General features: G+C 39.4%; 3 protein-coding genes across 8 annotated transcripts in view; 1 reads left to right on the forward strand and 2 right to left on the reverse strand.

Moving 5' to 3' along the window:
• LOC134663193 (transcriptional coactivator YAP1) overlaps positions 1–3706 on the forward strand; it is a 51429-nt gene extending 47723 nt beyond the window's left edge. For all 3 annotated transcript variants that reach the window (XM_063519571.1, XM_063519572.1, XM_063519570.1), the window contains 3 exons: positions 24–175; positions 1702–1995; positions 2994–3706. In XM_063519571.1, coding sequence (XP_063375641.1) covers positions 24–175; positions 1702–1995; positions 2994–3089 — 542 coding nt within the window. In that variant the 3' untranslated portion in view covers positions 3090–3706. The remainder of the gene's footprint in view (positions 1–23; positions 176–1701; positions 1996–2993) is intronic.
• A 1974-nt stretch (positions 3707–5680) lies between these two features.
• LOC134663185 (myrosinase 1-like) lies at positions 5681–17226 on the reverse strand. Of its 3 annotated transcripts, XM_063519562.1 has the most exons (10): positions 17108–17225; positions 15653–15741; positions 9651–9919; positions 8907–9311; positions 8258–8560; positions 7911–8045; positions 7466–7572; positions 6517–6652; positions 6084–6128; positions 5681–5974 (listed from the first exon to the last, which is right to left on the reverse strand). In XM_063519562.1, exons 1-9 carry the CDS (start codon positions 17200–17202, stop codon positions 6114–6116), a joined length of 1554 nt encoding a protein of 517 aa, XP_063375632.1. In that variant the 5' UTR covers positions 17203–17225; the 3' UTR covers positions 5681–5974; positions 6084–6113. The 3 variants fall into 3 exon arrangements, with proteins under 3 accessions (XP_063375632.1, XP_063375631.1, XP_063375634.1); XM_063519561.1 differs by lacking the exon at positions 6084–6128 and having other exon boundaries at positions 17108–17226; XM_063519564.1 differs by lacking the exons at positions 6084–6128; positions 8907–9311 and having other exon boundaries at positions 17108–17226.
• Positions 17227–18323: 1097 nt separating this feature from the next.
• Positions 18324–20746, reverse strand: LOC134663209 (uncharacterized). Of its 2 annotated transcripts, none has more exons than XM_063519596.1 (3): positions 20496–20746; positions 19861–20075; positions 18324–18537 (listed from the first exon to the last, which is right to left on the reverse strand). In XM_063519596.1, the coding sequence occupies exons 1-3, from the start codon at positions 20535–20537 to the stop codon at positions 18339–18341; spliced, it is 456 nt and encodes a 151-aa protein (XP_063375666.1). In that variant the 5' UTR covers positions 20538–20746; the 3' UTR covers positions 18324–18338. The 2 variants fall into 2 exon arrangements, with proteins under 2 accessions (XP_063375666.1, XP_063375667.1); XM_063519597.1 differs by having other exon boundaries at positions 19861–20072; positions 20496–20745.
• Between the last annotated feature and the right edge of the window lie 1708 nt (positions 20747–22454).

Below are 22454 nucleotides of genomic sequence, written 5' to 3' on the forward strand. Positions count from 1 at the left end.
AAAGTCCGTTTGTTTGTTCCCAGCCCAGCACCTGCAGCGCACGCCGGCGGCGGGCGCGGGCGCGGCGGGCGGCGGCTGGCTGAACAACGCCACGCTGCAGCAGAAGATGCGCCTCCAGTCGCTACAGCTCGAGCGGGAGCGGCTCAAGCAGCGGCAGCATGAGATCAGATTACAGGTACCTACGCGTTCCACGGTCGAGGCAGCTGCATGTCTGGTAGGGATAGCTATCCTATACTCTTGTTACATCTTTAGCGCTTTAAACCGTTTACCTTATATAAACTGTCAACATACACCCCGTATGTGGACAGTTTACTATATAGAGGAAGTTTGGTATGAAGATAGTTTGGGCCACGGGGAAGGATATAGTACCTATACTTTTTATCCCGGATATCATCATGCAGATTAACATAAATAAAAATATTATGATGGTGGGATTTGGTTTGCTTTTTTATTTTTTTCTTTGCTTTACAAATAACGTCTTTGTGTACCGGATATCATAGTACTTATTCAGCACATTTTTACAAACATCAATGTTTACAAATCAATTTGTAATAAGTTTTTGGCAAAAATTTTATTTTTGGTTACAAACTTTTATCACTGACTGTACTTTTCTTACGACAGACAACTTATACTCATCGAGACAATTCTAAAAACTCCTAACACAATTAGGTTGCGTTGTTTCATCACAGAGTTCCTATGGCCACCTCCAGTCTCCATCATCAGATCAGTTCGACAGTACCATATTATTGTATTGTCATCAGAACTACATACAGCTGTCAATTTTCATGACGCTACGATCCTTGGAAGATGGTTAAATTAGTCACCTTAGATTCCATTACATAGTTACATACAGGTCGACCTAATAAAAGCTTGTTAAAAATGTTTTTTTTTTTTTTAATCTTTATTTAACGAGCTTCGTCTAAAAGACGATGCCGCTCAATAATACACATCAAGAAATGCTCTTACAATAAACCTTTTAAAAGCTAAACAGATCCTTATTTTCTTCTTCGGATGCCCACCATCACCATACTGTACAGAGCTCTAGCTTCCCTTGATTGAGGGAAAGGTTAAAAAGCGGCCAAGTGCGAGTCGGACTCGCCCATGAAGGGTTCCGTATTTAGGCGATTTATGACGTATTAAAAAAAAACTACTTACTAGATCTCGTTCAAACCAATTTTCGGTGGAAGTTTACATGGTAATGTACATCATATATTTTTTTTAGTTTTATCATTCTCTTATTTTTGAAGTTACAGGGGGGGGACACACATTTTACCACTTTGGAAGTGTCTCTCGCGCAAACTATTCAGTTTAGAAAAAAATGACATTAGAAACCTCAATATCATTTTTGAAGACCTATCCATAGATACCCCACACGTATGGGTTTGATGAAAAAAAAATTTTTGAGTTTCAGTTCGAAGTATGGGGAACCCCAAAAATTTATTGTTTTTTTTCTATTTTTGTCTGAAAATCTTAATGCGGTTCACAGAATACATCTACTTACCAAGTTTCAACAGTATAGTTCTTATAGTTTCGGAGAAAAGTGGCTGTGACATACGGACGGACAGACAGACGGACAGACAGACAGACATGACGAATCTATAAGGGTTCCGTTTTTTGCCATTTGGCTACGGAACCCTAAAAATGTTGTAATCGGTCTTGTAGCCATCAACTGCGATTCACACGTTCACTTTAACCTTCCAGCAAGAGCTAATGGCGCGGCAAGCGTCGTCGTCCATCGTGTCGTCGCTGACGTCGAGCGTGAGCCCGGCGGGGGGCGAGCCGGCAATGGACCCGTTCCTGTCGGGGCTGAGCGAGCACCAGCGGCAAGAGTCGGCCGACAGCGGGCTCGGCATGGCGGTGCCGTCGTACGCGCCCGAGGACTTCCTGGCCATGGACGACCGCATGGACTGTAGCAGCGAGGCCGGCACCAGCCTCGACACCGACATCACGCTCGCCGACAACCTCGACTCTACGGATGACCTCAACACTTTACAGGTGCGCCCCGACGAAACATGATTGAATAAAGCTGGAAACAAATTATCGGACGCGGCTGACGGACGCGACTTATAGGTATCTAGATAATGAATATACACTGAACTGTGCAAACTATCGGAGGTAAGCCGTGGACGTAACCTTGAGCCTTCGGACATCCGACAGAAATCTGGCGCGCTGGATGTTCCTGACTGTGCACACTTTTATGTCGCGCGCGTCAGCCGCGTCCGTCAGCCGCGTCCGATAATTTGTTTCCAACTTAACCTTTTCAACGCCAAGAGCCACTAAAGTGGTCGAGTGCCGTCGTGCCCATGACGCCAACAGCCACTAAAAAGGCTATTACGGACGCTGTCAAAGCAATTTTCCTGCTGACAGATAAGGTTTATTTTCGCTCTTCATATTGCAACCATTTGGCGTATAAGCCACATTTTAGCATGGGACGAAAAGCGTTGAAAAGGTTAATTATGGTAGAATGTATACCCTGCCGCAAAATTGCATGGTCTTTTTATGAATGATTCAATTCATAATGTGTCCAAGCTATTTTGCAGCTTTCTGTACGTACCTACCCCTTTTAAGAATGCCCGGTTGTAAGTCTACTCGTACTGTCAAATCTGTCCCAATTCTTTAAGTCGGAGTTTTTCAAGCTGGAAGTATGTTAACAAAATAACGGTAGATGATAGTGGCAATTGAATAATATTGAGTGGTGTGATTCGTTATAATGTGTTTATTATCTCATTATTTATGCGTATGTAGTTATGAACTTCTTAGTGTAAGGCCTGAGTGGACGCTCGAAGCGGAGCGTTCGGCGGGGCGTGCAGCGTGGCGTCGGGCTCACAAGGGATTTGAGCAGCGTGCACTAAGGCCGCTCCTATACGGTTGCATTTGTTTAACATGCACGCCGCACGCCCCGCCCCGCTGCACGCCCAACTAGAGCGTCCACTCAGGCCTTACACTTACCGACAGTGATTCATTTTACTGATATAACCAAACTGCAATTTCAGATGGGAGAATTCACGGCAGACATATTGTTGGATGACGTGCAGTCGCTAATCAACTCGACGCCGAGCAAGGCCGACAACGTGCTTACCTGGCTCTAGGGCCGGCGGGGAGCCCCGACCGATACCAAATGTATATCGTGTACATTGCAGACATTTACTAGTTGCGTGTGTATGAAGTGTTTATGTCGTGTGACTATGGTTATGTTGGTACGGTATAGCCCGGTATGACTCTCACGTGTAAGTAATACAGTATTGTTTTTTTGAAGTCTCTGCATTTATTCAAACGAGATAGAATTACGCTCTGTATAATCGCTGTACTACATGTATACTTAACAGTGAAAGGGCATTCGGCATTGCTTATTTCGATTTCGATTTCTGCGTTAAGTATTATAGAATGTATACTGTATAGTGTCCATTTTGATTAAGTGCAAAATGTAGAGCTATGGAAATTGCCAAGTAGGTAACCTTAAGTGGTAGGCCATGACTGTAATAATGGCTAGTCACTATGTAAAGCCTCGTCACTTGTGTAGTGCTCGCGCGCGGCTGAGGACTCTATTGACTCGTAGTTTCGATGCAAGCCTTCTTTCTTCGTCGAAAGTAGCAGTGTTGCAATACTAATAGTAAGCTAGGTTTCCAATAATCTTTAGCTTTAAGACTAATGGAAATCCTATCCTTTCTTTGACTAAGTAGGTAAAAATAAATTGGATAAAGTTTAATCTACTTTTAATTATTAAAATTGTGATAACATCTCGATGAAACAGTGCCTTGTTGTGCCTTTATTAAAATATATTTATTGTGGTATGTATTAGGTAATATAAAAATATTTACAAGTGCAGTTTTTGATGTGACGTCGACGTCATTAATCGGACAGATCTACTTATAGTGGGAAGTATCTCGTTTCGCCTACCTACTTACACCGTCCTTGTGTATTATCGAGATTATAAATAGGTACGCATAAGTATCTATAGTTATATAGCTTAATCGTTAACTAGATAAGAATAGCTGGCTAAATTTCAATATACACTTTTATAAATAAAATTTGTTTAGATTTTAAACTATGATGTGTATGGGTGCAGCTAGCTAATTAACATAAGGGAATAAATGAAGAGGGCCGCGCTGTTAGTGCCTTGTCATGTGTCAGTGCTGGACGGCCAACAGTGGACAGTAAACGAAATACGCATCCACTCGACGCCGAGACAACTATGATCGTTAAAAGATTATCATTTACCGCTACATACTTAAGTATTATCGTCTTTTATTATAATTATTTTTCTATCTCTTCCTAATGAAGTTTGGTCAGAACGGAAAAATTGTGTTTTAGCCCACCTAGTCTTTAGATTTTTTTATGAAATTTAATATACCTAACTCGATTGAATGTGCGACAATAAATTAGGACTTTAATATGAAACGCTACATTGAAAACTTTGCCATATTAGTGACGTACTATTATTAATCTTATAAGACTTAATGTAATCTTCGGTTTCTATAAGCATCTGTGTAAGTATTGTAAGTAGACGTAACGGTGCTGGGTTTATGGTACATTTAATGTTGTGTTCTGTGATCGACGTATTTAGCCTTTTCGCGGCCAGAGGCGAGACATATCAGGAAACCAGTCAGTACATTATAGAGTCATAGAGACTCGGTGTTTGAAATGGCGCTGAAAAGGTTAAGTATGTCGTGTTCTGTAAACTCGCGCCCCACATATACTATGCTCATATTCTTCGGTTCATTATTCTGTATTCGCTATACAAATTCTTACATTATAATCACTTCGACAGAGCAAAAGTAAAACAATTGACAGTGTCGTTTATATTGTAATGCTGGCGCTAGACACGATGTCAATATGTCATCTCACAGATATTTAGGTACGTGTGCAATGTTTGAACACACGTCAACACTTAGTGTAAGGCCTGAGTGGACGCTCGAAGCGGAGCGTTCGGCGGGGCGTGCAGCGTGGCGTCGAGCTCCCAAGTGTTTTGAGCAGCGTGCACTAAGGCCGCTCCTATACGCTTGCATTTGTTTAACATGTACGCCGCACGCCCCGCCCCGCTGCACGCCTAACTCGAGCGTCCACTCAGGCCTTACACTTACTATTGCGTGGCGGTGGAATCATACACGTGTAACTATCTGATTGTCTCATGAAATTTTAGAAGTTACTCGACTACATTTTAGAAAATAAATCGTATAAAATATAATCTATTAGGTAAAGATTTATAATTGATAGCAAATTGTAGCTTTTAAATTTCGTGAGATAAAGGGTAGGTCTACCACATGCCACCCTCGCGTTCACATGTCTTCCATTACCTAAGTGTTGCAGTGTTTGTTCGTGGCTGGCGCCTGTATGACTCTGCGAACTGCCGCTCGCGGCCGTCTTTAATAACCAAGACCAACATATACAAATAACTAATAGTAGATGTCACATTCACAAAATAAATCGTGGCTACCGGCTTTGGCAGCTGAACAGATGGTGCCGCACGGCGCCACAGGTTCTGGAGACTTGGTCTTATATAATTCAGCAGTCAAAACCGAGCCACCGTGTATTTTTGAAATATGTATCTATGTACGTCTACTATAGTTTTTATGTATGTGATCCTCCGGGACTCGACGGCGCTCATGCCGGAGCCACATCAACATTCCATACAGCTAACGGTTCCCGCTTTTATGTACACAGAATAATATTCAGAACAATATTATATTTCATAATCGTTTATTTCTTAAGTAGGTGTAGCCGTCATAATGTTAATACATAATATATCTCTTACTGGCTGACCGCGGATGCGAGTTTTCTTTGTAGTAAGTTATGTTTCGTGTATCTATGTTACGACAATGAAATTTATGGTTAGAAAATTAATTTACAATAATTTCATTGTAGATAATTAGATATTCTTATATGAATTAAATAAATATTTGTTTTAATACATATAATTCCTTTTATTTGCGACTAGTCTTGTAGTGTGGGAGTCCTATAACTCGGTTTTGTAAATCTGCGAAACCACAAAACAGCAATAATTAATGTTTGACATTAAAATTAGTTCAATGCTTACCAATACATTTAAATATTTGTATTAGGTATATATATTTATAGGTACATACTTATATTACAAAAAGGCACCCAAGGATTTATCAGCCCATCCGCGTCTGTGGAAATATAGTAAAACTTAATACATACACATATTTACACAAATAAATAAATAAAATAAAGTACCTAGCTTTGCTTTAAAAGCATTGAATCATAAATGGTGCCAGATATCAGTTTTAATTTATGGTCTTGTTTAGTTAAGTACCCCAGCGACATAAAGCAAACCGTCACACAGTGGGCATTACAAAAGTAGATGAGAATGTGAACAAGCATTCGGGATCCTTGAAGCGGTCGTCCTGCGGGAGCTCTCGTGAGCTGGCAATGGTATTCAGCGACACAAACCTTGTGTGGCTGGCGTTAGTAGGTACTCCACCGACGTCCGACACAAACCTTCACACAGTGGGCATTAGGTACACATAGATGAGAGTGTGAACAAGCAAGCCTTACAGCGGGGTCCTTGAAGCGGTCGTCCTGCGGGAGCTCTCGTGTGGCAGTGAGCTGGCGATAGTATTCCACCGATAGTTTAGGCGTCCGCGGCCGTGCCGGGTCTGTGATGTCCACGTAGTAGAAACCGAAACGCTCCCTAAAAAAATAAAAACAGGGTTTATTTTTTTTATAAGAAATTCAACAAAACAGGAACCAAATAAGGATGCACGTAATTTTGAAAAGTTCATTATAATTGGTAATGGTCTGGAAAACAAGTTATAAAATACATTTTCTAAGTAAGGTCAGATGAGTGGGGTTGATGGACTTTTATCACATATTCGTAGCTTACATTCTTCTTTAAGATACAGAAATTACCCCTCAAATTATATATCTGAACAATCCCCTTAATATCAAGACGTTAAAGTGCATGTTTCAATGTGTTTGAGCTATACCTAGGTACCTATTTACTTGAATATTAAATAAATAAATGGTACTATTATTTCTCAGTAGGTTGCAATATAGCTTCATACAGTCACCACACCCACACGGGATTGTTATGCCATTTGGGGTTCTTGCTAAGTTGGAAATTCTATAGCGTTAGTATTGAACAACCTATTTAGCTAGGACCCTAAATGACGCAACAATCGCGGAGCGTGATGGTACGTTAATCTAAGATATGGTTTAAGAACTTTATTCTCAATAAGAATTTACAAAATTCGCTTACTTGAGAATACAATTTTTATAATTATATCTTAGGACTAACGTGCAGACAATGTAAAATAAATAAGTCATTATTAAGTACAAATACAAAACAGTAGTTATGGTTACAAAGTGGGTAGAAATACGTTACTACCGGCTCGGATAGCTTAACCCGTACAATTAAATATGATGCATTCCCAGCAGATTAAGTGCATAACTGCATATTTCAGTTTGGTCAAACCAGGCTTGAAATACATTTAATGACACTTACGAGAATCCAGCACGCCATTCAAAGTTGTCCATCAGTGTCCAAGCTGTGTAGCCCAACACATTGACGCCATCCTCGTAGATTACTTCCAATATTGCCGATAGATAATCCTAAACAGAGGTTAAACTTTGTACACATTAAGTAGATTCCAATTACCATTTATTTTATGCCTATTCTTCGTTTATTATAGCATTAGAAAGAAGGGAAGCGATCTTGATGTGTGTTTTTTTATTGAAAAACACTTTTGAAAAAGTCACGCCAAATACTTAAGTATACAACATTGGGTTTTTCAATAAAAAGACACGTCAAGATTGTTTACCTTTTTTCTAATGCTAAAATAAACGAAATACATACCAAGGAGTTTTTTTTTCTTTAACTTATAGCTAAGATGCCAGCGATGATGGCGAAAGTATGGACTTTAACACTCAGATTAGTAAGATAAACTCACATTGAAAAACTTGATGCGACCGTAGTCTTCCAAAGTGCCGCGGTCTGAGACACCGTTCTCCGTAATGTAGATCGGTGGGTTGTTGTAGCTGCTCTTGCACCAGCGCAGCAGATTGGCGAAGCCTTTAGGCACCACCTGAAATGTATACATATATGTATAAGTTTTTATAATTATCACACATAACTAAATATTCAATAAAATAGATACAAATGGTATAATGTCTGAGCGCGAAAATTCTTTTTCGATAATGTGTGGTAGTAATTAAGTATTAGGTGTCAGATTATTACCTACTCGTATTTCATTGTGGAGTATCAAGAACCTAGAAAGATAATTTTAAACTGATTTACCCTAAGCCATTCGGAAGCAGAGTCTTCTCCTACTTCCATAGTAGTAACTGCTCCGATATCCTTCAGCCAAGAGGGCGACTTGGCGATAGGGTCAACGCCCGCTGCCGTTATGATGTGAGTTGTGTAGTGGTTGATGCCGAGGAAATCCGAAGTTCCCTTGATTCTGTTGATCCAGTAGTCGTCGAATTGTTCCAAGCGAGACTTCGGCAAGCCTTCGGCTTCGCTTTGTCGAGCTACGTTGTTGACCATTACAGCAGGGTAGCCGCCTTCTACTGTGAAGATCGGGTGTGCGAACCAGCCGAACTGTAAATACAAGAACAACATATTGAGCGGGTGTACCTAAGGTTTATTATTGCATCAGAAAATATCTAGAAGCGCAGTTGATGAAGGAACGCTCATTCGGTACCTTGATGCAAAAGGAATATTATCATCTTTTTACCTTATTATGGCCCATAAATAAGTAGGTATAGAGGTACCTAAAATTTTAATGAACAATCAGTTGCTCACAATGAAAAGGGATTTTGGAGTTTTCAAAAACAAATGCTTTAACAAGGCTTGAAAAAGACAAAGCGGAGGGACCTGATGACCTGATGTATTAGAGCAGCCACCAGCTCTGTGTATGAAATACATTAGGTACTTGTTCACTTACTTTAAACTGATTGGCAACTTCAGCAAGCGCAACAAGTTCCGCGTTCTCTGGATCGATTGGCTCGTACCAAATAGCGTTAATAGAGATCATTATCCTTCCGTCTTGCACAGGCCTGTACGTTTCGTTATACAGATGGTACGCTTCAGCGTGAGCCTTGAGAACTGTGTCACTGCAGAGATAGCAGCCGACGCCGTGGCTGTCGATGGCAGGGGCCTTCTTCTCATCTCCGTACGCATCTTCGCAGATTTCGTAGGGCTCGTTGAAGGTGATCCAGGACTTGATTTTGCCGCCGAATAGCCTGAAGCACACGTCGGCGTAGTCGCGGAAATAGTCAATCATTTTGGGGTTGGCCCAGCCGCCGAGGTCTTGAAGAGTTTGGGGAAGATCCCAGTGAAATAATGTTACCTGTAAAAAAATACACTTTTGGATTGGTTGGTACTTTCTTTATGGAACATTAGGTTGGATATAAACATATGTTACTTAGTTTATTTAATTTAAGTACCTTAGGTACCTACTTATTAAATATTTTATACATTTCGACTACTGGGTTCAATTTAACGTCTTTTGCAGTCAGCACTTGGCGTACTTAACATCCATAGAAAATGCGATTGCGACAGTGAAACGCGCTAGAAATTCATATTGAACTTAAGTATACTAGCTTCTCCAATATTCGGCGTACCGGAGACACAGTCCCGTCCGCCATCAATTAAAAAGTAACCTGCACATAAATAACCTATAAATTACCAATGGCTCGATATTCTTCTGCGCCAAAGCGTCGAGAAGATCATTGTAGTAACGCACGCCGTCTTCATTGATGTGGTCGACGCGGCCGGTGGGCAGGATACGAGCCCAGGACAGGGAGAGCCGGTAGAAGTCCACGCCGAGGTACGCCAGCTCCTCCACGTCTTCGAGGTAGCGGTGGTAAGAGTCGCAGGCGATGTCGCCGTTGGTCCCGTCTGCGATCATCTCCGGCCGGGTGTGGGATAGCCGGTCCCACACGTTCTCCGACTTGCCTGGACATTCATACAAATTTTGATGATCTTTGAATATTTATTAATAAATAAGTTCATTATTTCCATAGTGCAGCGGTACGTGCTACCTACGTCGAAGCAGCTAAAGTCGTAGCGTACCTAAATCTACATACGCGCGCGAGGGCAGCACTAGAACTACCTAATTAAATGTTCGCAAGGCAGAGGTGAGAGCCGTTTGTAGCTTCATTTGACGTTCATAAGCGCATTGTAATTTGTAATATGCTTACTTAAATAATAAACTATCTTTATCTAATGTCAATTGCGCGCTCAATGGCTTTTATTTCGAAATTATTCTGTGAACAGAATTCTCACTTGCCGAAATACATAGTTCTATATTTATCAGAAGTGGGCCTGGCCAAGATTTCAATATTTGAAGCCGTAACGAACGATACGCTAATGTTTCTCTGTCGCACTAATATGGAAAAGTGAGTGAGAGATATTACCGTTTCGTTCACTACGGCGCTAACGATGGGCATCTAGGCTAGGCCCTCTGAAATCCAGTAGATAGGTATTAAATGTGTATTTGTAGGTATAACAACATTCATATATTATCTAATCGTTTTGGAACTTACCTATAACCGAGACGTGGATTGAGCAATACTCGTAGTCAACAACTTTTGGACTGTTTATCAATTGATAATATGAACTAGGTACATGTAGATAAGTAAATATTGATTGAGTGTTTATGTTGCAAGCATATACACAATGTCACCTGGCAATTCCTAGATTAAGTACTTAAGGGGACGGTATATGACGTTTTCGATTTAGACCTCACTTTGTGCAATCAATTTGTTCAATGAATGATTAATAACTGCATTAAATTATACGCAAATCTGTTCACGAAGAAGCCGTGTACCGGCTCTTCACGCCATATTTTTTTTTATTTCCTGTAATTCTCTACAAATCGACACTAAAAGTGTCCAAAAATCAAAATATGGAGTTCCGTTTGAGCAAGACGCATTACAGTTTTGTCTTTGACAGTAATTGAGTTGTTGTGGGATTTTGAAGGCTAGATAACTAAACTACCAGATTATTATCTACTTATATTTTTACTCACAAATACAACACAGAAATTCAATCCCAAATGTAAACTTTCGTATAATTTCCATACATTGACGACATCACTCAAAACTCTTCTTCGAGTCAGATGGCCGTTGGCCTTGCATCGAAGCAGACGTGTACATCGTCATAGCTCGTTTTTGACATTAATAAAGACATTTCATCATATACGCATACGAAAATGTATACCAGTAGATAAATTGTATTTCATAAAATAGGGTAAATAAATATAATCACGTCGAGCTCCAGTCAAATTTTAAATGTGAGTTGTTGTTATTTACGGGTCGTAACGGTCGAAAACAGCAGTAAATTATCCTAAAACAATACGATTACAATCGAATTTAAGTAACTTGTTCCTTCAAAACCCGCTTAAAATGAAAAAAGTTTAAAGACTCGTTTTACTGATTGGGATTGATTTTCATTATGCTGGTATCAATTTTGCGTCATTATAAAAATGTATATGACTTCTGTACGTCAATGACTTTTGATGTCAATTAATTGTAATCTTGTATTTATGTTAGAGAATATTATATGTTCATTTAAATATTACTCATCTATTAATACGAAGCGTAATTCGTTTAATACCTAAAGACTTGCAGTGTCTACACCTACTTTGTTGACGTTCGTTCCGTCTATGTATGCGATTACGTAACGTGCTGTTCTGATAATCTTCAAGAATCAAGATAATTAATAACGGCAAGACCAGCATTTAGTACCAGCGAGTTTTGCGGATTTGGAGACCGAGATGAAGCTTACAGGCCAATATCGCTGCGGCCTGGCCTGCTTATTGTTATGTGTATAAATCGAATGTTATATTAATTTACTATAAAAAACAATGTTTTATTTCAATGACATTCTGTGCGTAGAGGTATGTATGTTTCGGTGATTATAAGAATTATGTCCACACAATAATCGTGCAAAGCAGAGACTGCATTATTTCTTTACGGTATAAGCGGTAAGGAAAAACTCATTGGTATCCTGGCTCGTACCAATGAGTTTTTCGGAACTTATGTACGAAATATCATTTGATATTTACCACTAGCTTTTCGGTGAAGGAGGAAACATCGTGAGGAAACCTGCATACTCGTAGTGCATACATTTGCGAAGAAATTCAAAGCTGTGTGTGAAGTCCCCAATCCGCATTGGGCTAGCGTTGAGATTATTGTCTATACAGGGTGGTCCAAACCGTGACGTCCAAAAATCGTGGGCTATCATAATGTACCCTATATGTATGTTAGCCGATTTTTCGTAGTTTTCAAGTTATGATTTTTTAAGCTTTTAACTTTTCCTATGTAGGTAATATTCTCCGACCGTCCTTAGTCTGGGACCGGTCTGAAAACCAGCGCCGGGCACCTAGGCCCGGCACACGCTGAGACTGGAACCCTTTGCCTAATACAAAGATCTTCTCACTTTTGTTTTGTATATGATAACAACTGTTTTATTTTATTATGTAAGTAATTCTAACTCTATTTTATGTTCATGTATGTGGCAATAAACAATTCTTATTCTTATTCTATTCTTATTCTTATTCCTATGAAATTCCGGGGTTCCCATACAGAGTGGCTGAAAAATAACTGCATTCCGTTGCCAGGGAGGTGTTGGGATTATACTAAGCAACTTTTATTATGGGACCAACCCCGAAATCGCGAAAAAAAAATTGGCTTTTTATACATTTTGGCTAGTCCATTTTCTATGGAAGGGTAATTTTTTTTCGCGGTTTCGGGGTTGGCCCCATTGTAAAAGTTGCTCAGTATAATCCCAAAACCTCCCTGGCAACGGAAATGCAGTTATTTTTTAGCCACTCTGTATGGGAACCCCGGAATTTCATATGAAAAGTTAAAAGTAAAAAAAAATCATAACTCGATAACTACGAAAAATCGGCTAACATACATGGGGTATATTCTGATAGCCCACGACGTGAGGAATCTAAAAAAAAATTTTTGGACGTCAAGGTTTGGACCACCCTGTATATAGGCTGAATTATTATTATTATTTATAGGCGGTACGGTACCGTTATTATTTATCAATACCGCTTCGTTTTGAAGGTACTATACCTGTTGAAATATAAAGTACGGTACCGGTATAAAATTGCAGCAGGTACAACAATTTTTTATAGGTGTACAGTACAGTCAGCTGCAGAGAAAAGGTACCACCCCTGCATACAATCTTCTATGCAGGGGTGACCTGCAGCTGACTGTACCTAAACCATCACTGACCGAGCGTAGGCGAAGGTCTCCGTTTCAGCTTGGGCAAAAATACTTTCGTTTGTTCGAATGTTCTCCTTTGCATATCACATTTCTCAAATATCTCGAGAAAATTTGTAAGCAGGTTCGGTAGTTGGATATAATTACTCGGTTTCTTTTTTTTTTATAAGTTCTAATAGGCAGAGATTGTCATAAAGGACTTAAGCGACAGTAGGGTCTGTGGTACTTAAGACCATTGTGATTATTCGTAGTGTCCGACCGAAGATTCGGTTTCGGTTTCGGTTTCGGCCATAAAATCATGTTTCGGCCGTAGTTTCGGTTTCGGCCAACAAACGGCCGAATCTTTCGGCCTGGCCGAAACATACGAAATAGTACTTCGTATTATGAAACTAAACTATGTGACAAAGACCAAAAGTTGGCGAGCAAGTAGGACAACAATATTTATATATACAGAAATTTGTGTTTCGGTCGGACACTAATTATTAGGTACTTACTGATTACGCTGCGCCGCGTGGAACGTGAGGTGCGTTGGGGTAAGTACATACAAATCATTCAAGAAAAAAATCCCTTTTAAGATCACTCGTGTGTCTGCCCCTAATAGACTAATTCAATTGAAATTTGGTACACATTTTTCACATATGACAAAGAGTCGGTGATCCAAAGATGGACTAGTAACGTAAATAAATAAACTTTTAACTTTGCGGCCATTTTTTTGTATCGTGTGATATATCAGATATTAAATTGTAAGATATTTACTAATAATAAACATTGGTCACGTAAATTATTTTTAGTCTTTTTTTGCAAGTATGAATGATATAGAACATTATTTCAATTATTTTTAAAATTAAGCCTATCCAAAGGCGACTTGGAAGATGTGTCATGGGGATCTATATTCGTTGGGTGAAAAACAAGTTTTTTTGTCTAATTATCGTTTAAAACACAATCGATCGGCAATAACGCGGGCACATAAAACAAAAAACTTCTTTTTTCACTCATAAAACTCCTTAAACCTAATAAGAGCTAAACAAAAACAAGTGCGAGTCGGACTCGCATTCTAAGGGTTCCGTATATTAAGTCCGTCTCACGCTTGACTGCACATTTCTTATAGATTTTCCTGACATATATAGGTAAAGAACTACTTTGTGTATTTTTTTCAAAATTTTAGATCCAGTTGTTTCGGAGAAAGTGGGCGGAGAATGATCATTTTTTGGCTATTTTCATGAATAACTGCTGAACTATTAATCCTAAAATTATAAAAAAAGTTATGTTTGAGATTCTTACAATGAGCTCTTTTATTTGATATGTAACACTATATAGTTTAAAAAACATATTTTTTAATTTTTTCATTTACCCCCCCCAAAAATGGCTACCGTATTTCAAATTCTCTAAAATACATTTTATTTACGTTACACGTCCATCTTTCGGTCACAAATTTACATTTGTGTGCCAAATTTACATATGTGTGCCAAATTTCAACTGAATTGGTCCAGTAGTTTCGGAGAAAATAGACTGTGACAGACGGACGGACAGACAGACAGACGCACGAAGAATTATATGTATATGCACTTATCCCAACGCACCTCTCGTTCTACGCTGCGCGGGGTTCATTGCCGCTCCTACCGCCGTAAGTGTAAGTACAACTACATCATCAAGGCTACGATCGAAGATAATCAGTTCAGCACTGAAATAATAGCGGTGGAATGCCAGTATAATATTTAATTATTTATTTTAATTTTATAAATTTAATAGCAAATAAATAGCGAATATAGGATACTCGTACAAGTAAATCTGTAAAGATCTTAGGGGTACATCAGCCGACATATATTATTAAATTTTATTTTGTCGGCCTTAATTAAATTTCCACCCTGCCGAAACTTTATTTATTTAAATTTTTAATTGAATTGATTTTTCGCCTTATGAATAACCGTATAGAGTAGTAAATAACATTTTACATCTGACTTAATGACATCTGGGTTTATTCGGTTTAACTTTACAAAACGCGTATCTCGACAAAGCCATAATATGCAGAAAATAGTTAACAATCAAATGAATTAAATTAGAATTTAAATACGTCACGTGTGACATGAACAGACAAGGAGAGCAAGATTTAATGTATTGTTTCTCTTTCTTCTTTCAATGGAACGTTTTTACAGTTTCTGTTCCTCAAAAGAGGTCAGTGGTTAACACTAAACTCAAAACGCAATCTTAAAAAAACTTGATGGGTCAATGACCTGTCCCAGTAAAGTGAGGTAGTGTGCGTGAAGTGCGCTTGTGTGTGAAATGGGGTAAATTGACAGAATCTGAAAATTTACCCACCTCTACCGTCACCTTAATGCCATAGGTACTTATAAATCCGGAGCGAATTTGTACAAATAAAAATTTAAAAAACCCCCCGACTATAAGATTATAATAAGAAAATGTTTATAGATAAATTACAAGGATGTTTTCTCACCGCTAACATTCCAGGCGCCTTCAATCTGGTGAGCCGCTGTGGCCACGCCAAACGTGAACCCATCAGGAAATTTTATATGAGCCGCTCCACTATTATAACAGACATAAATTGTGTATAAGACAAGAGAAATATATTTTACTCAGAATCATGATAATAAATATTAACTATGATAAGGTACAACCCTCTTCTATTCTATTCATAATGTGTCCATGCATTTTTGCAGCTCACTGTACCCACAGTAAACTATTAGATACATGTGGCCTGTGAAAAATGAACGGTTATAAATGTTATAATAAAGAAAGGACTCTTAGCACAAGGAACTTTGTACATTGGACCCGCCTGTTCCTATCTCTAAGTATCGCAAGACATCAATGCAGAGTTCATCAGTAGGTAAGTACCTACTCTGCAATGAGCATATGAGAATATATAGATAGCGGGGCAGAGATAGGAATAGGTGTTCTCATATGCTCTGCTATCCTGATACTTAGCCGCATTGTCATTAATTGCTATCCCGGTCGCACATTCGCACATCTTGGGCGAGACAGCAATAGAATGACGCGCGAGCGATAGAGATAGGAATAGGAACGGGCGGGTCAACGAACGAAATCTCTCTAGATAAGCGTCTTTTTTTAGGAACTTTACGGTTCGGCCACGACTTTACGCGACTGGCGACGGCGGCAGCGACAATCATAGGTGGGAACGAAAGGTCCGACCGCTGTGTCTCGCTCTAACCTATGGTTATCGCTGCCGCCGTCGCAAGTCGCTCAATGTCGTGGCCGAGCCGTTAGGGTTAACATTTGCAGGTTCATGGACCAACCAACGGGACCTCTTTACAGACGCAGGCCCGGATTTAGGCACTAGGAATTTATTATTATTATTCTCCATCTCAAAACTATTGCTAGGGGGCCTGGGCCCCTAAGCCCGGGCCTTGTGGGCCTAGGTGGAAATCCGGCCCTGTACAGACGTGTAAGTGTAAATGGATACAAAGTGTACCTAAATAAGAGTCTAAAGAATCCCAATCATAATAAGTACCTACTTACGAGTATATACATAATCAACTCATTCGTAAAAGAATCACGCGCTATTAAGGATGGCTATATGAGGCGCTCATGATGCGATATTTGATTTGAATTCATTCTCTACCAAAAAATACATGTTACATACAAAAATATAACATATGCTGGTGTGAGTATATGACATTATGTCTAACTACCTATTACCTAACGTTAATTTGGTTCCTAGTCGCATGCGCAGCCATAATTTCTCGGTAGCTAACATCTAGGTAGGTAATCACCGGGGTTCAAATCGACCAATGATCGATCTTTACCGATAAGAACTTGTTTGCGTTATTTCGTGAGTAACTCGCGTTAACTGCAGCTTTGTGCAATGTTCGATAATTACACACTGAGTAGTAGGAAGGGATTTGAAAACATAGGTAAATTATTTAATACTCACAAGTGACAGAGCGCCAATATTCCGAATATTGATGCCAACGCCATGGCTTCGTGTGGCATCGACGGACCCCGGCGTGTTACTGCGATGCGAGACATTGTCCACCAAGTTCTTCTCCGAGGCCGAAAGGTAACGGTAATCTTAAGTGTCAACTTATCTTCAAGCATCTTACACAGATAACGTCAAAATGTTGAACCCCCGGATGCGAATTATCAGGTTGGTTCTGAGTAGTTGTAGATAAAAGTTATGTTTCCACGGGTAAGGACTTGAATGAATAAGTATTACGATACAGTGAGTAAATGCTGCTAAATTCTACTGTACAGACCGTGTCTAAATCTTTACTTATTATGTCATATAAAATTTAATAACGCGGCCCCTCTCATGGCCGACCATAATAATATGAAATCTATGTTTCTTCGCTGCCTAAACTATTCAGCGGATTTCAATAATAACTATCTAGATCGGTAGGTTACAATTACATGGTAACAAACACACTGGTGCCGTAGAATACAAAACAAATACAACTAACTTGGGATGTACAACGATGTGCTGATATTTGTTGCTTCCGTTTTACCTCGGGCCCGACGTCGGGTCCGATCGCAAGTATGGATCTAATGGACCCTTAACTGTTAGCCGATTGTGAATATTATGCCTTGAGTATTTAAATTCAGCTACATCTATGCAAACAGGTGCTTGTTGCTTGGTTTTATTAAAATGATTACTATGATTAGGGAATTCTATTACATCTTACCTTTATTTTACAGTTTTAGTAAATCATCAAAACAGACTTTTGTAATTTTATGTTTAAATATATTTTGATTTACCCATTCCACCCATACTTCCTACACTGTCAGTGCATTTAGTTGAGTGTAATATTTGGTTCAGCGGATTATGTAAGAACTTTAATTGTATTGTAATCTAATTATTCACTATTAATCCTACAAAGTCACATGTAACTATGTCATAGGTACTGGCTAGTTGCTTGAAATAACTTGGTTCGTCAATGTCCGTCTTACGCCTATTTATCTTCCACTTGCCAAAGAAGCAGAGGTTACGACGAACGAGGGCGAGAGGACGCAACTTGCGCACCTTCCACATCCACATGTCTCGCGAGTTGCGGTCGGCCAAGGTCTGCATGAAGCAGGGATAACACGGAGGTGTCGACGAGTCTGCCAGCAGTAGTGCGCGCCTGAGCACCTCGCGTCCCTTTGACATGTCTCGTGACTTGCGGTGTCTATGCCTCGTCCAGGAGCCCCTGCATGACACAGAGGTAGTCGATGGAAGTGGCGAGGGAGTGTGCGAGCAGGATGGCGCGCGTGAGCACCTCGCGCACCTTCCACACTTCGCGCGCACGCTGCACCCGGAACACCAGCCCCAGCGCACGCTGTCCGATGTGCAACAGTGTGAACCGCCACGGTTGCACCAGCCACCAACTGACAAAAATGACACCTGGTGTTAAGTATTTTGTTGGGGAAACAATAACTTTCATTACGATTCTTATCCTATAGTATTTTTTTTCTCTGGTACCGTTAACCTTAATAGATAAATTGTAAAGGTAGAGTTGCATGTACAAATTTAAAATAACTAGATGCAGTTTTATTTGCGTAAAGACCATACCGAGCCAAATGTGTATGTGATGCGCTAATAAATTGAATAGGTAGTTGCTTAATATGGCCTACTAGCTTTTGCGGCCGCGACTTCGTCTGCGTGGACTTAATTCCAGCAGTTAGAGAAGTACAGCGCCTGGATAAAATCTAATGGCAATAATTTCGTGCATAATATGCTTAATTGCTTACACCAATAACTTTAGGTAACTAACTAAATACAGAACTAAATAACAATGTAATATTTAAATACCTAAGTAAATACAAATAAAATTTTGCTAATCGATATTGTAAGCGATATGGAACTTTTCAAGTGTTTCATATATAACCATATAATACATTGATAGAGTCAGACCAAGAAAAGTCTGCAGCGATTTTGATAGCCCACGCAGTGCAAGTGTCATTTTAAACGTCAAAACTTCTCAAGCTGAGTGGAAACCTTTTCAGTGACGTTTTAAACCGTTTTTGTGACATGTTTTTGTAAAATGTTGTTGTATAAGCGTCCTGAATAAATTTTATTCTATTCTATTCTATTCTATTCTATGAATTTACGACGTGTAAATAACACTTTCACTGCGTAGGCTATCAAAATCGCTGCAGACTTTTCTTGGTCTAACTCTACCATCGAGCTGATATGTTGCATGCTGAGGTGGTGAATAGTGGATCCTTCGATAGCTGCAAAATCTATCAAGTTTGGGCTCCAATTATTCGTAGGTATTAGATATGTACTACTACTCTACCATATTGGGGCGAGTGAATGTATTACCTACTTTTGGGATCAGAACGATAGTTACAAATTAAGGAACGGTATTACATTTCGTACTTTATAATTGTTTATATGCTTATGCTTATTATCTCCTTGTTTAATGTTCCAAGTTCCAACCCTATTTATCAGAGTGAACCAGCATAATTCATTAGATAATACATTATATGATTGTATGTTCAATAACATTCAAGTAAATGTTGTAGATATGTAATTATGGGTCGTTTATTTACCTAATGCGGTCTCTGAATCAAAGTCTGAATTGGCTATATTTTAACCGTCATTATTTTCATGCGGCAGATAACCCAGTGTGATTCCACCATAATTTAGATTCGAATAATTCTTCACAACTAATATAAGTAACAATAACACCACTACAGAAAAAATACCTGAGAAATAGTCCTTCAAATGAAAAGTATGTGATCATAATAACAAAGAGCGGGTAGAGAATAGGCATCATGAACAGTAGGCACATGACGAGCGTGCCAACGATCTTGAGGAAGGTGGGGAAAGGCGCGCTGTAGCGCCACATGGAACACACGTCGGCGGCGAACTCCCCCGCAAGCAGGCGCAGGCGGCCCAGCCGAGACGCGGAACGCAGCTGCTGAAATTAACACAGGTATTTGAATTCACTAGGTACTTACCGGTGGCGTGGCAGAAAACATACCTGTAGACAACACGAAGCTATTTAATTTCGTTTTCCTTTTTTCCCTGTGATTTTTTATAAAGGTCATAAAAATAATTCTTTATTTAGTTATTTGTAAGATGGTAGGTTCCCGGAGAAATAATACCGCAACTGATCCCTGTCCGTAATGTTAATAAATAATAACAATACCTTATTATTTTTATTTGTACCGAGTTTGCACTTAGGTAATATGTAGGTACACGTTTTACCTTTAGGAGTCAGGGCCCGAGACAAAAAAAACTGTCGCTATAAATGTTTGGGTTATTAATTTATTATATTAAAAGATGACTTATAAAAAGTGATAAATAAACAACAAACTGAACCGGTCGTGAACTTTACTTGAACCATTAATGTTTTGTTAGCCCGGAGGTATGGTTTCATGTTCTGTATTTTGGGTGGATTCAGCTTGCTCCTTGCTCCGCGTCTTCATATTATTTATTTCACATGGAGGGATGTTTGTTAAAAAACTATAAATTATTTGAAGGCACTTTTGTGTTGTGACATTTTGCACATGTAGAATGTCATTGTCACTTTGGTACCTACAGATGAAATATGGATGAAACCAACCAGATTTTGAGTTCAAGAAGTTTTAATTATATATACAATTTATACAAAATATTAACATACAGAGTCTGTGCGGAAAGAGAAGAGTCGTAGAGTAGAATAATGTACTGGATCCCATACATTCCCCTCCCCCGCAAAAATCGGCAGACTGTTTTGTACAGAAAATTACAGACATGGCGTCTCCGTTTGATTATATCCTCCAAGTTTTTACTCGAATACCATCAGGACGTGTATCTAATAAAATCTTTCAGATTGTTCGCGCCTATTCTGCATTACCTATATGACAAAACCTAACCTGTTTAAAGGCAAAAACCATTTTTATGTATTTTCCTCAAAGTGTGATGTTTATGATTTCTTGTAAGTAGAGGCGTTGAGTCACACAGCCATAGATTTGCGATCTAGAGAGTGCATGTGCACGTGCGTGTATCTCTATCTCTACTAGAGTTGCAAGCGCCCTAGGCTGGGCCACGACATTGCGCGGTCTAAGGCGATAACCAAGTAAGAGGCTGTCGATGCCTGACTGACTGTCTATTTGTATCGGAGTAAATGAGATAGCACTGTCGCACCGTTGCGAACTTGCATAAGCCATTAAGATTGTTTCTTCATATCAACTTCATATTGGACACCAAAATATCCTTAAACCCTAACTGCGTCCGAAATAGTGAAAAGCTTAATTTTAATGTTTTATTATGTTTCTCAGTGCTTGGTATAGACCTCCCCTTTCTTCCGCCCTTCATCACGGTTTGGTGTATGCTCCCGCCCCAGTAGCTACAAAATGAGACAGAGATACGAGGGGCGTTCAAAATATTCTCGGTATTGATATCTTACGACCTCTTCTAAAATTTCTTTCGTTACTGGCCGCTAAGGTTTATTCATTGACATTAAAAAAAAGTATAATTCGAACCGAGATAGTCTTTTGTTTTTCTGCAATTGCTGAACAAACATGAACATCCTGTGCGAATTGACAATGTTAACTAAATTAGAACATCGATGCGTGATAAAATTCTTGACAAAACAGGGTAAAAATCAAAAAACCATAAAAGAGGAAATGGATTGTGTTTACCGTGAGTCTGCTCCTTCTTTATCTACCATTCAAAAGTGGTCAAGCGAGTTTAAACGCGGAAGGGAGAGTATTGAAGATGACCCTAGACCTGGCCGGCCTGTAGTAGCTACTTCACAAGAAAATATTGATAAAGTGGAAAAACTTATATTGGAAGATGGTCGAGTGAAGGTAAAATCTATAGCACAAGTAACCAATCTCTCTATTGGTACCGTACATGATATTATACATGACCATCTTAATATGTCAAAAGTAAGTGCAAGATGGGTTCCGCGAATGCTGACTCGGCTTCAAAAAGACATGCGTGTAGCTTGTTGTTCCGATTTTATTGACCTGTGCGGTGAAAATCCTGATGAGGTGCTGCAAAGAATAGTTACTGGAGATGAAACCTGGGTTCATCATTATGACCCAGAGAGTAAACAAGAGTCCATGCAGTGGCACATTAAGGGTTCAGCTCATCCCAAGAAGTTGAAGGTCATCCCTTCAGCTGGCAAGGTCATGGCCACGATATTTTGGGATTGTGAAGGAGTATTACTAATCGATTATAAAGAAAAAGGTGTAAATATCACAGGACAGTACTACGCTAACATTCTACGTCAATTAAAGGATGTAATTAAAGAAAAGAGGCGAGGAAAGTTAACCAAAGGTATTCTGCTTCTGCATGACAACGCCCC

The sequence above is a fragment of the Cydia amplana genome, chromosome 4 (assembly GCF_948474715.1).
Source record: "Cydia amplana chromosome 4, ilCydAmpl1.1, whole genome shotgun sequence".
NCBI classification, from domain to species: Eukaryota; Metazoa; Arthropoda; class Insecta; order Lepidoptera; family Tortricidae; genus Cydia; species Cydia amplana.